General features: G+C 38.4%; 1 protein-coding gene across 1 annotated transcript in view; it reads right to left on the bottom strand.

Annotated features, from left to right (window-relative positions):
* Positions 1 to 13,480, bottom strand: part of PRKCE (protein kinase C epsilon) — a 385,698-nt gene extending 372,218 nt beyond the window's left edge. The window contains exon 1 of the mRNA XM_063443914.1: positions 12,538 to 13,480. Coding sequence (XP_063299984.1) covers positions 12,538 to 12,885 — 348 coding nt within the window. The 5' untranslated portion in view covers positions 12,886 to 13,480. The remainder of the gene's footprint in view (positions 1 to 12,537) is intronic.
* Positions 13,481 to 13,969: the final 489 nt, after the last annotated feature.

The raw sequence follows: 13,969 nt of genomic DNA, 5'->3' as shown, positions 1-13,969 counted from the left end.
GATTAGAGTCAAATCTAAATCATGGTGATATGCAGGTAATGCAGAAACTTTTCAAGCATTTTGTTTTTCTTAAATACAATTGAATTTTTATGAGTTATATGCATAAAACATTAAAATTCTTTAGTATCCCTTTAATTGTAGAACTGAAATGTCACTTTTAGATACCTAATTGCAATGATGATCCAACGTGTGATCCACGGTTTAATATTATAATGTAGTAAAAAGCTGCACATTTATTACAACATAGAAAACAGTCGGTTGAAATGACAACGACCATCGGCTTATATATGCAACACTGAAAGCTTGGCAATGGTAATGAGCTAAACTGTTTTTCCTTCCCACACCACCCCCCCAAGGATCCTCTCCTGATGGCTATGATGTCATCTGGCTCCGCCATTCATTGCCTGTGAGCACCAGCTGGGCGTTCTCAGCCAATGAATAACAATGTGTACATAAAATATAGACAGAATTGCTTAGTGTTCCGCACTGTCTGATGACGCCCCAATAATAGTGCTGGAGGTGAAGTTACACCTCCAACATCAGAGGCGTTAAACTCCTTATGTGCAGTGTTTAATAGTGTGATGCTGCACGTACATACGCCAGACACCATGACCACTTCAAATCACTGAAGTGGTCATGGTGCTTGGAGTCACCTTTTAAATTCTTACTTCCAATATTAATATATATATATATTTATTTTTACTTCAAATGTTATCCTATTCAGCGGTTTTCTTTAAATGGTATTGTATTCAGTAGACTGGCTGCCCATTCTCCAGCTGTTCCCACCTCAAACCACAATATGCAAAAACGTCAGTTACTGCACTGCACGTAGGGTAACGGGAGAGCTCGAGAAAACAATATCATGAATTCTACACATATCTTTCTCTAACAGGAAGACATTCAAAGCACACATTTGTTTAACAAAACCAGATTTACATTAAAGCAGTCTAAATATGTGTTTTATACCATATACAAACAAATGCACACCATTTGTGTAAATCAAAATGTACAAATAATAAATGCAGCCTACAACACGCAGTAAACATTAAAATAATACAAACACATTGTATTTATTTATTTCCTACTTCTAGAGGTTCATCTGGGAACAGAACAGTTAAAATAGCTTGATGCTATTACTCATTCATTGATTTATTGCTATTTGCCACTGAATTCTTATGTACAAAAAAACAACAACATATTTTTAAAAAAATAAAAAAATAAAGATTGTTATTCGTCATTCCTATTGATGAAAGGAAATTAGACTAGTAATTGCACTCTGTGAAAATACCTGCAGCGTTACCATGGTGCCAGCCTGCATCACAAGCCTTAACGCTATGAGTGCCAGGAGACGTGCATCACACATCGCATTCAGACGTACTGTATCAAACATCAGTGTTGCAAGGGAAGATGAATCTGCACCTTCCCTCTGCGCAATCTAAAACAATCATTGGCAACATAACTTCTGGTCCAAAGAGCGGTATTAGCAAGAGTCATTATTTTGAATTCTGTTCTATGGTTTGTCAGCCTTTCGCCAAAAGATCAGATACATAGGTTTAAAGAACAAAATCACTACAATGTGCTGCAGTGGTTATGGTGCCATGAGTGCTTTTGCACCCCTCCAAATGTATGTATTCAAACTGTTTAATAAAATTTTGACTTCTTACCAAGGGGACACTGAGCCATGCTCACTGCCGCTTCTGAGCCGTGAGGGAGACCCTCCTGGGTCAGGAGCTCCCATTAGGTCTTCAGAGTTTAATCCTGAAGTTCATTGGCCAATAAATTCAGCACTGCACAGATGGCCAATCCCAGATAGGAATTCAAACTGTTTTAGAAGGGGAAAGGGTGCCATGATATACTGTAGTGGTTATGGTACTTAAAGGACTGATAGGACTGATGTTTTTTGTTTTTTTTGGTTACAGTTTAGTTTTTACCCACCCCAACAAACACGACTGAATCATTTCTTATGAGGTGAGATTTGCAGCACAGCTAAGTACATAAGAGGCATTTAGGCAATGGAGTAAAATATTGACAAAACCAAACAAAAGTAGTTTATACAAATCTGCTCATAGCCATTTGTGCTGCTTAGTGAATTTATTTCATAGTAATAATGTGTGTGTGGCCATGATGGGAGCTGGACAGGATCTATAGATCGATGCTCTCCTACGGAGTCTGGTAAAAGCAGGGGACTCCCAGAATTATCGAGGTGGGGCAAATTTTAAATATTAAGCCAATATTGGCTAAATGGAAAATAAAATCCAAGTCCACTACTCTCAGTTTGACTACTATGGCCTAAAACATTATATTCCCAACAAATGTTTGAATTCCCAACATTCCACATTTTAGTGACTGACTTTCAGGATTCAAGGTCAAACTAGTCGAACATGAAACATTCTCAAGTGTCTTATGCTTCGAGTTCGGCTACTTCGGTCTTAAATTTGAAAATCATTATGAATTCACTTTGAATTCTGGCTCTAGTGAATAACCTTGTCTGTGTAATTGTGGGGAAGCTCTCCTTACAGAACCTCTACTGTAGATATGTGCAATTATGCAGCGGTGGTTTTGCTGCAGTATTGTATCATATTTTCATACATTTTATCTCTAAAATGTCCAACCTCTGACAATGTACCGTAATATCAATTCAGGAAGGTAAAACACATACAGTATAACTGGACCATAATTACGGTCGATAAACATGAATTTCAAAACTGGCATACCATATGTAATCATAGCTACAAATCTTACATTTTTTATTATTTTTAATTTCTATGAATAAAGACTCCTCTGTATTTCAAACCGGACTCTTTTACAAGCAATATCAAGTAAAGTTTCTAAGAAGCAGACAAATGGTTCAAATCCATTAAAGAAACACACGCGGGAACCATAACAACTTAATCAAAATAAAGTTGTTATGGTGCCTGGAGCCCACTAGCGCTTCTTTTCTCTTTACAGGTTAAACCGTTTATAAATGGTTTACTCCCTAAGTGAACTCTATATTCCTCCCTGTAACCAACCACATTCTTTTTCTCGGATTCTGATCCAAGGAGCACAGCCTGCCACCGGGCAGGGGGGGCGCCGACTGGCTTATAGCGGTCGGCTGGCTTTCTAAGCCAATCGTTAGCTCCCCATTCATAAAAAGAGTACGTACCTTATGGCACCATAGCAACTTTATTGCGAAGTGTTCCTTGAAAGAAAATGTATCCACATTTCATTGATTATTATTTTATTATTTATACAGCGCCATACAATCATAGCTTTATTTAGGTTACAGTAAGTGTGATCGGATATATGTATGGGGTACATCTGACGGGACCAGACTGTACTTCTCAATATTCAATATTATTTCAGATATCAAGGAAATTTAAGTTTTAATGCAAGGGATTCTAGCAGAATGATAGTTTGACATTAGGGATATTACCCTGGAATCAAATGAAAAATAGAATAAAAGAAAAGAAGAAAATAAAACATACAGCAAAAAAAATAAATAAAGATTTATAAATAAGACTGCTTTTCCGAGCAAGACAAACTTTGGAACAGAGAATGTTCCGAAGGCTTATATGTCACATAGCACTTATACATGACAAATACAGCACCCATTCACACAGTAAAACAGCACCCCCCATAAAAACACATTAATATGCAACTCTTATTGGTCATAAATATAACATAGAAGATCACATTGCATTGGTTAATATTTATAGTAATATATAAAAAAAAATAAAAAAATTAATGCTTACTGTTTTCAAAATTTAAAAACAGGCGAGATCTTAAAATGAAAGAAGAAAAGTAAAAATACGCGGGGGGAGTTATAGCAGAATGCTCATATTTCCATACCATCTGCAGATGGAACAGTGCAGTGGGTTTCCCCCTCCTATGATGCAGAACAGACAGGATCACATGACATTATGCAATATGCTCTTCACTTCCCCGGAGCAGGGATACTCTACTGGGCTTACAGGGAGATTGCTGGTCGCTCTATCAGTATAAACCTCACCGTGCTACTTGCCAGACAGAATAATTGTCAAACAATGCCCCAGAGAGCTGAATAAATATGCAGGAACTATCAAAAGTATTTCAATTATACTTCAATTTCAATTATACTTTATTATACGCAACAAAGTCTAGGTGGTAAAGTAGAATTTAGCCGATTTGGTTTCCAGACTTTATAAGCCCTGCATACCTCCCAAGTGTTCCTATTTAGGAGGGACAGTCATCTTCTGGTCCAAAGTCCCTTGTTTCTATCCCAAGGCCCCACTTTTTTTAGGAGGTCCGTATTGTTGGAGTATCTGAGTGTATAACAGAGCTCCACAATAATAATACACCCAGTAATGTGTCTTTAACGACAATAAATGTGGATAGAAATCAGTCTGTGTAAATAAGATACACTGTTACATAGTTACATAGCTGAAAAGAGACTTGTGTCCAACAAGTTCAGCCTTTCTCACATATGTTTTTGCTGTTGATCCAAGACGATTGGCCTTGTTCTAAATTATATTTTAGTTCCATAAAGTATTACTAATTACCCCCTGGTCACATTCCTAAAGTTAAAGTGTCCCTCGGTCCATTTGAAATGCTGGTTGGCACGAGGGCTGGCCTATAACATACAATTTCAGGAAATAATATAATATAGACGTATACAACAGATTAGAAATGCTACAGGGAACAATAAGACATGCTGCTTAATAAAAAGCATGAACCAGTCAGGCTTTGGATCAATCAGATTGCACCCATGCATTTATATTAAAAGCTGTGTGGCATCAAAAAAGATCATTGTGAAAATAATAGGTGGGAATGTGGGCTTGAGAATTTAAAGAAGTGAATGTTGCACTGTATTCTGGGAGTTGTGGAACTGTAAGCTTCCCGTGTTCCTGGATCCATGTGCGGGTTTTAACCTGTGTGTGCGCCTTACGCCACCTGGAAATGTAAAACAAGAACAAGGCCTTAAAGGCTGTAATAACTGAATGACTACCTTTGAAAGTGTCAGTGTTAAAACTGGGATTTCTTGCTGGCAGTTCATTAGAACAAGTCACTTGAGCTCGACGTATGCCTAGCCTTCTAGCACGACTTCGAGTAAATGTGACATTTATAGGCTGCGGATGGAGGGAAGAAGGAATATCGTAGATGTGCCACGCTTTAATAAAGTGTGCTCTGGTGCAGAACAGCTCGGGAACTATTGGTCTACGCTGGGCTTATATTTATATATTCCAGGACAGACCTCCCAAAAAGTTAGCTTTAGGCTGTGCCATATGAAAACTATTTTTTTTTTTCTATCTGTATCATATGCAAAGGGTGAATTTAAAAGTTCAGGTCAAAGTAGCCAAACTGGTTAAATTCTCTTCTCTAAGTCTGCTTTTGGTTTGGCTACTCTGGCCTTAAATTTGAAATTTACTTTAAATTCTCACTTGAGTAAATCACCCTGTTTGAAAGCGTATTCTCAGGCTGCACTCCACACCCCAGTGAATTCTACAGCCGAGAAAAACCATCAATATCAAAAATATACATACTCCAGAATGGCTCTTTGAAAAGGTATTTTTCGTTCTATTGAATTAAGACAATGTTACAATAGTTTATCTCTAGTTTAGGTTGTTCTAATTTTCCTTTTTTTATTTTTTTAAGATACCTTAATATTTTTCTCCTTATGTAGAGACTGTTTACCTTTCCTTTAGCAGTTAAATAAGCAGGCCTCGTGCAACTTGCACCTTAGTAGTTCAGAGAGAGAGAGAGAGAGAGAGAGAGAGAGAGAGAGAGAGAGAGAGAGAGACATAAAAACCAATATTAATGTAAAATATAAATTGGCACCCAAAGTGTTAACAGTGGTGGGTATGAGCACTTTGTCTCAATATTTTATTTACCATACCTTTTACTCTCCCTACAATATAATAGAACAAGGGTAGGCAATATTTGGTTCTGGACTACATCTCCCATAATGCTGAGAGTGTAGTCCACACTACCTGGAGTGCTGAAGGTTATATAACATCCTAGCACTTTCTGTTCCTTTACATTGCTCGGTGTAAATTTAAATAACAAAAACAATGTTTAACCCAAAAATGGCAAGTCATCTGAATGACCCTTAACCTCAATGCTGCCGCTTCACACCTCCCCCACCAAAACTCCCTCCCGGAGACATATAAAAAAAAAATATATACTGCCACTTTATCCAGTAGCATCCATATCAAGGCACTGAGAGGGTTAAATTGAATGCAGTGTTTAAAGTACTTCAATATGCACAGACAGCAAAAATATAATTGTGTTATCCGAGGAAGTAAAAAAACAAAACATGATAGCCCAACACTACACAAGAACCAGGTCGGAGTACTACAGTACTCTGTGGACTAGTTCACACGGTCATCTGCCAATACTATCATGTTGCAGCTACAAATCACACTAAACGGGCTGCATTGTGTCATGTAAGGTAGCTCGAAGGATGCTCACACAGGGCACAGTAACTGAGCCAGCCATTTAAGACATTACTAATTTTCAAAAACACTATAAACTTGTGATGGTGTGAACGGTTTATGATTGCCAATTAATTTATGTTCTATTTGCATTTAGCTCTGCAATCATAATATTATTCGGATTAGTGGGGAATTTATGACAAACAATTGATAATGTTAAGTGCCATTGTATGTGCATCCCTTCATCACTGTAAAATAATATGATTTTAGGTTTTGCTATTCTTGGTTTTACCTGTGGTGTCCTGCATCTGGCGAATGAGTAATCATATATATTATATCATTAAACGTGCTTGTGCAACCCACAGCGCACTGATGGTGTTCAGCCCAGTTATAGAGCGCTTTAATAGAGTGCTTTGCATGTGTGCTACCCACAGTAGTGCTGGTCAGCGTGCTGGCCAGTTTAAAATGCATTTACACAAGGTTGACGTGACCATTTTTGGGACAACTTGTACCATTTTAAGATGGCCATCACAAAAGATGCAAGCCCCATCTCTGTAGGCCCCTATCGCCACTCCCAGGACATGGTTCCGGTCAGAAGGCCTGCAGTATTAGATCTAGAGAGACTGAAAGCCGGCTTTAATAAAGGGGTGACATTATGGAAACAAATATCTTACTGAAGACAAGTAAAAACAGGAGATCGTCTTCAGACATAAGGTAGGGAAAACAAAGGGAAAAGTTAAAATGAGTGAAATATAAGCAGAAATATTTTTTTGTTAACAAAACAAGTTGTAAAAACATGGGATGGCCTTTTAACGGAGGTGATACCAGACTAAAGTTAAGGATGAGTTCACAAAGATTTGGTACTGTTGACTCACTGCTTGTCAAAAAAGCTTTTGGCTGCTATCGAAATCAGTACTTACATGCACTATATTTACTGCACATTAAATGTCAAATAAAATCTCAAAAAATATTCATTATTCGGGAAAGAATAAACATAGAAGAAAGCTGGCATGTTTTGTCGAGATCTCAAAAAACGTGACCAAGCTTCACTGAAACACATCTAATCAACCTCCCCTTTCTGGACTACTAATAGAACAATTTACACGGATTTATTAATACACTAACTAAGCAGCCAGCTTTGTTCTGGGAAAAAGTGTTCTAAGGCGTCACGAGAGTAACATGCAATGCTTCGCTTTACCAATGAAGAGAAAAGAAAATGCTAAACCACTTTAAACTATATTTCATATAATAGAATTTTTATATAATCAGTAACTGTTAAGTCGAGTCTATGCGAGCATGTAGGTACATAAAATAATATCATGAAATTGTTATCTAATAAAAAAATTCCTATTTCTATCTTTATGCAACCAGCAACAATTTACTGTGAGCCAAGACGAGCGTGTAATATCATACTAATCTGCTAACAAAGGTCAGAAAAGTGACATCAGTGAATTGACAAAAATTGTGATTACATCATCACCAGCCGTTCAGTGCAGTGTGAAAAAGTGTAAGGGCTGTACATGGGATGTCATTAGTATCTGCGTGTGATGTCATTGGTATGTGCATGTGATCATAAGCATTCCAGAAACGCACAATAGTAAACAAAACGCTTGCTCACTAACAAACGGACAGCTTGGCCATGAAATAATATCGGCTTGCCGCTCTAATCCTTCCTCGACTTTACACAATTTGCTGATAGGAGGGATGGAGGGCTGCCTGTAATCGACAATAATGCTTACACTTTGCTCATTATTATAAAAAAATGAAGCAGATATCAAATAGTTTAAAAATAATAGCCTGAGGCTACCATTAGTTCATTATAAATATGTGCATTTACTGGTCAGAATATAAACCTGGGTTTCTACTAATGTATATAATTTGTATACACACACACACATTGGTATATTATATATGAAATATGTATGCGAAGAAAAAAAAGTATTCTTTCTATATAAACATGGCTATCGTACTTAAATCGAAAAATATCTAAAGTTTCATTGTAAACAGTTGGAGCTGACAGTTTGGGCTTTTTTGACGGCAAAGTGGTGCAATAGCCTCCCAGACCACTTCATCTCATTGACGTGGTCTGGGTGCAGAGTCCCTGTCCCCTAAGCTCTGCAATGTAAACCACTGCTGTTTTAGAGAAACTGCAATATTTACATTGTAGGGTTAAGACTGCCCTTAGTGACAGCTACTACAGGCGCCCCCTGCTGTTTCCCTGAGTTTAACTCTTTGCAACGACGCTGGGCATCTTTACACTTTGCATTAGGACCTCCAGCATCTTTTAAAACCCCCGTAGTAATGCATTATTAGTTACAATGGGGAAGGCCTTGTTTTTCATTTTTATTAGGGTGGGGGACCTAAGCAATAATGGTTATAAGCATTGTATTAACCTTACCATTCAGAAGTCAGTAAGACCTCATTTGAGCTGATGCATTATTTTCCTGACCAGTGGTATTAGCCTTATAAACACCTTATCTGTAACAAGTGCTGTATTACTTCTCTCCATTTCCTCCTACTGTTAAGAGCTTGCAGGGAGGCCCCTCAAAGGCTCACTGTATCGGTTTCTGCCTGTCTGTCAAACTAACCGGTTTATTTACTAGACACCAATAGAGTTATTCACTCTAATTGTCAAGAGTTCAAAGTGCATTTAAAAAAAAAAATTAGGTCAAAATAGCTCAACTGAAAATAAAATTAACTTGACGATTCTCCCCCCCCCCCCCCCCCCCCCCTCCCCATTCAGGTATTCTAGTCTAAAATTTGACATTTACTTTGAATTCCCAATATTTCACTACCGTGCAAAACTGTAGTTAATACAAAAAAAAAAAAATAATCACAAAATGCACGGTAAAATGGCCAAGCTATAATTATACCGAGAAAATAATGTTCCCAAATCCACTATCCTTGCCTATAATTTGCTGTTCAGTACAGTTCTGTATTTAATGAATTAACCCCTTGGTTTTGTTACTGCCTTTACGTGATATATGTAATGACCAATTATAATTAAATCATTATTATTGCTGGTATCTTCACAGCTGTAAAGCAGTAAACAAAGTAATTTATAAGTTGAATAGCTATTAAATCTAACTAAAGGCCTAGGGCAGGGATAGGCAACCTTTGGCACTCCAGATGTTGTGGACAACATCCCCCATAATGCTCTTACACCCATAATGCTGACGAAGCATCATGGGAGGTGTAGTCCAAAACATCTGGAGTGCCAAAGGTTGCCTATGCCTGGCCTAGGGTTTCCTTTTTAAATGAACCCATCACTTGGAAGTTTTAAATAATGACATAATTTAATAAAAACTGAGTAATACTTGTGTTAGATTTGTAAAACTGGTTGGAAAAAAAATAAAAAGTCCATCAAATGTAACCTATTGTGCATCTTAACTAATCCTCTTAATCTTGTTTTTGCTGATAGAAAAAAAAAAAATCTCTGTGGGTGAAGTCTCCATTCTTCAAAAGTCTGTAGACAAGCTTGTGCTTTGTATAGTTCTGTTAACGAACAGCTCATTGGACAGCAGTTCTGTCTATTTTGTCTAGAGTGTAAAAAAAAAAAAAAAAAAAGCAATGTTTCTATCTTATGTCACTTTTCTTTTTGTAGCCACTTGTACCCTTTTTCCAGTTCCATAATATTATTCTTTAAAGCGTTTGCCCAAACTTGCATTGCCTATGCACAGTGGTATTCTACCATTTATTAATAACTAGGCAACATCATATTTTTCATTAGGTGACTATTTTTTTTTATATTTTTTACACCACACAACAGTATCTATTTGATTTTTTTTTTTAGCCAATTATAGGACAACTCGTACACATCTGCACTCATTTAATGACAGCTGAATAAAGACCAGTAGATTCCTATGAAAATATAATCCTAAATATTGTATCTGCATATGTGAGAATACTCCAATATATAATTAGCAAATACCTGCAATGCTGTGAAAATTTGACAAATGGGAAATATTTAAACACGTTTCTGTTTCCTCCATAAAACTGTTATTTCCTCTCAATATGGTTAACCCTTTGTGGACCTGATTTGTTAGAAATACCTTTTTGAAATAGTTAAAAAAAAAAAATCAGAGTAACAATAAAAACTATATGTATTTTTTTATGTCAGATATATTTACATTACAAAACAAACAAGTCAAAAATGATGAACTATTTTAGTAATTGCATTATAAACAGATACTGTCAATTCCCCCCCCACCCCCCAACTCATAGGAACAGCTACAATGTTGTATTGACATACTACAAGGCTACCAGTGGCCAGATGTGTTATTGTAATGTTGGATTCACTCCACAAGTTGTCTCTGCACTGTGAATGTGAATCCAATTCTCTGGGTACAATTTCAGTTTTGATACATAAACAATTTGAGCTATATATATATATATATATATATATATATATATATATATATATCCTCAAACACAATGGGTGCTTATAAATTACATTTAAACCAGCATTCAGGGCCTCCATAAAAAGTCTGTATTAGACTATTTTAGGAATTGCAAGAATAAAGATTTACAATGTGCACAACTGTTCACCATTACAGCATGGGACTTCATGCATAAAATTGTGATAAATTGTTATAAACCATATGAGGCAACAAAAAGAAAAACAAAATGCTTTTTCCAAGCAACTGCTTGGCTGTTGTATTTATTTAAGAGAAGCCAGGTTCAAACCATGGTAGTGTCTCCCAGAATGATACACCTGTGTGGGAGCAAATGTTTCAAGTCTCTTTCTTTGAGAATCCCTACCCTGACATGAGAAGGTTTAGTCTGAGATTCCTTAAGGGCATATATTATTTTGCATTAAAAACATCACTACAAACGCCTTATAATTGCATGAAAGTAGCTTGGGTTTCCATCAAAGTAATTTATATAATGTTCGCTCCCAGAGCTCTGTGCAACATCTGAATATGAATCCCCTGTTTGAAAGAAAATGCATTGATTTATGAAACCCCTGGCACTGCAAAGGTTAAAAAGGTGTACAGACTGGGTAAAACTAAATGAACTATTAATGCCTTTCACCATACTACTCCCAAACAATAAGCTTTAGAATGACACAAACCTATATATTATCAGAAAGAGGAAATGCAATATACAGGTGATCTCAGGGTGATCACCCTATTATAGCCATTGTATTTACAAAACAAATTCAGTTCACACCTATTCCAGATATGCTCTATATGAGAATGTGAATAGCCTTTACCTACAGAGGAACTGGTTTGCTACAAGTACGAACCTTGATATTGAGGCTCTATCTCTCCCCACTATCCAGACAGGGAGGGTGTTAAAAATGTCAGATCCACAGAATACAAAATGGCCAATCATAACACACAGATAGAGAGTAACATTGTATATATTTATATTTGGAACCTGGACAAGGAATCATTTAAATAGGACAATCAAAATACCCTGTCTAATACAGTGAGGGGCATTTTTTTTTTTTTTTAAATGTGCATGTAGAAGGCTGAGGAGCATGCAGAATTATATTGCTTGACAGATCTATTTCCTATTTGTGTAATGGCAGACTAATTGATGACATCTTAAATTGCTTGGTTAGTTTTACCACCATTCCTAAATCAGGCACAAGATAAGGAGGCTGTGGATACCTACTGTCACATTAGAAGGTCTGATTACAGACTGGGCTGCAGTGATTTAAGAATATGACAGTTATGGTCCCAATATTGATCAGTGATATAGATCAGTGAAAAAAAAACCACTTTCTACTGGAGCTACACAGCCCTTTGTCAATCTGTCAATCAGGTTTCTGCATTCTATCTTTGCTAGAAAGATGACACAGCCCTGGTAGGTAGTTAGCATCCAAGAGGTTCTGCATCAGCCTAGGACCCCCAGTAATAATTAAATGGGTTTAGGTTGGTGTTCAGATCTGAGGGTATGGTGGTTTGACATATGAGCCAGAAACATTATATCTGCTACCCAATCCCCAAATCAGTGGTATGGCCAGTGCTACCCCCCCCTGCCCCCACCCCCCACACACTGTGTGCAGAAGGAAGAGCACAGGGATATCTGGCTCTGTCACTCCATGCCAAAGGATTTCCTTTATATTTCAGCAGTAAAACAATAGGCAGATAAATGACCATGTGTGAAAATAACAAAATACTAGAAACTCTCTTACCCAGTCCTCGAAATGCCGGCTCCCATTATGCAGTAGATCTTCGAATTGGATGGTGCAGTTGGCCACAAAATCGTCGTACCCAATAGGGGCATCATGAAAAACAGCCAGCTCTATCTTCCTCCCATTGCAGACATCAGTGGAGAAGTCATCGTGCCAGGCAGGGCTGTTGGTCTTGGGCTTGGTGGAGGTCTGCCCTATTCTGGAGTCATCCACATTCACAGCTATGTAAGGGTCCAGCAGGAAGGTCTGGGGTTTGGGACCCACGGCATGTCTGAGGGACCAGGCTGTGGGCTTCAGGTTCACAGCCTCACAGATCCTGATCTTCAGCAAGCCATTGAAAACAACCATGGTGAGTGAGGAGCCCCCTCTCTCCCTGGCAGATCAAGGGGAGATACAGTGTGTCCTCTCCGGCTGCTGCGGGATACAATGTTTCCTCTTCCTACCTTGGATCAGCCTTCAATCCTGCGACACCCACTCAATGCATGGATTAGTGGCTGGATGGCTAACGGAAAACAAGGGGACGTCCTCCTAAAATCCACATGTAATCCAGGGGCCGGCAGTGAGGACGGTGCTGTGCTACTTCTTCTACCTACCGTCTTGGAGAATCCATGCAAATGGGAGGCTGTGCTGCTGCTTTCCCAGGCTCCAGCCCTCCCTGTGAGCTGAGCACAAAACACACAGCCAGGCAGGGCGCTCACATCCGCAGGAGCAATGGATCTTGCTCACATCCCCAGGGAAGAGGAGCACTCTGCCTGCTGATACCATGCAATATACATGAGCCTGGGCTGGGCCGACTGCTGCAGAGCTTTGGGCTGCAAGAAGCAATAATGATAAATTTAAAAAAAAAAAACTAGCCAAAGATCTGTGTGTATTCCCGATGGATAGCTTGTGTTGCTGCTGCTGATTAGCAACACCCCACCTCTCCTCCCCTCTCCTTGTAATGCAGGAAATGCACAAAAGACGTCAGAGTGTGTGTGTGTGTGTGTGTGCCTGGAAGTGTGTGAGTGTGTGCAGGAGAGAGGGCTGACACATGGAGGGCTTTGGAGGTTTTTTTTCTCTCAAGCACCTAGGAACGGGGTAGGTTGACAGATTTTATTATCTATATAAATCCTGCTGGCTGGATCAGACACAGGCCGTGGAACATCTGCAAATATGCAATGTATCAAGAATCCGGAGTCTGTTCTGCTGCAGGAGAGCTGGGAGACAGATGGACCCCCCCACCACATGTGACCAGGAGCTCACTCACCGACCAGCAGTGGAGGGTGACTGGCTCCAAGGAAAGCAATCTGGGCTCTGGGACTCCCCCAAAGTAACAATCACACTGTGATTGTAATATGTCCTGACTGACCATGGAAGTGGTAAATCTAAGGTCAAAAATATATTGTTCACAGTGAGGAACATTTTTACTGTTAATATTTTGTTGCTTGCTGTT

Source organism: Pelobates fuscus, chromosome 2, assembly GCF_036172605.1.
Source record: "Pelobates fuscus isolate aPelFus1 chromosome 2, aPelFus1.pri, whole genome shotgun sequence".
Lineage (NCBI taxonomy): Eukaryota > Metazoa > Chordata > Amphibia > Anura > Pelobatidae > Pelobates > Pelobates fuscus.
Note: the sequence above shows the minus strand (reverse complement) of the source record. Positions and strands in the feature narration are given on the sequence as shown.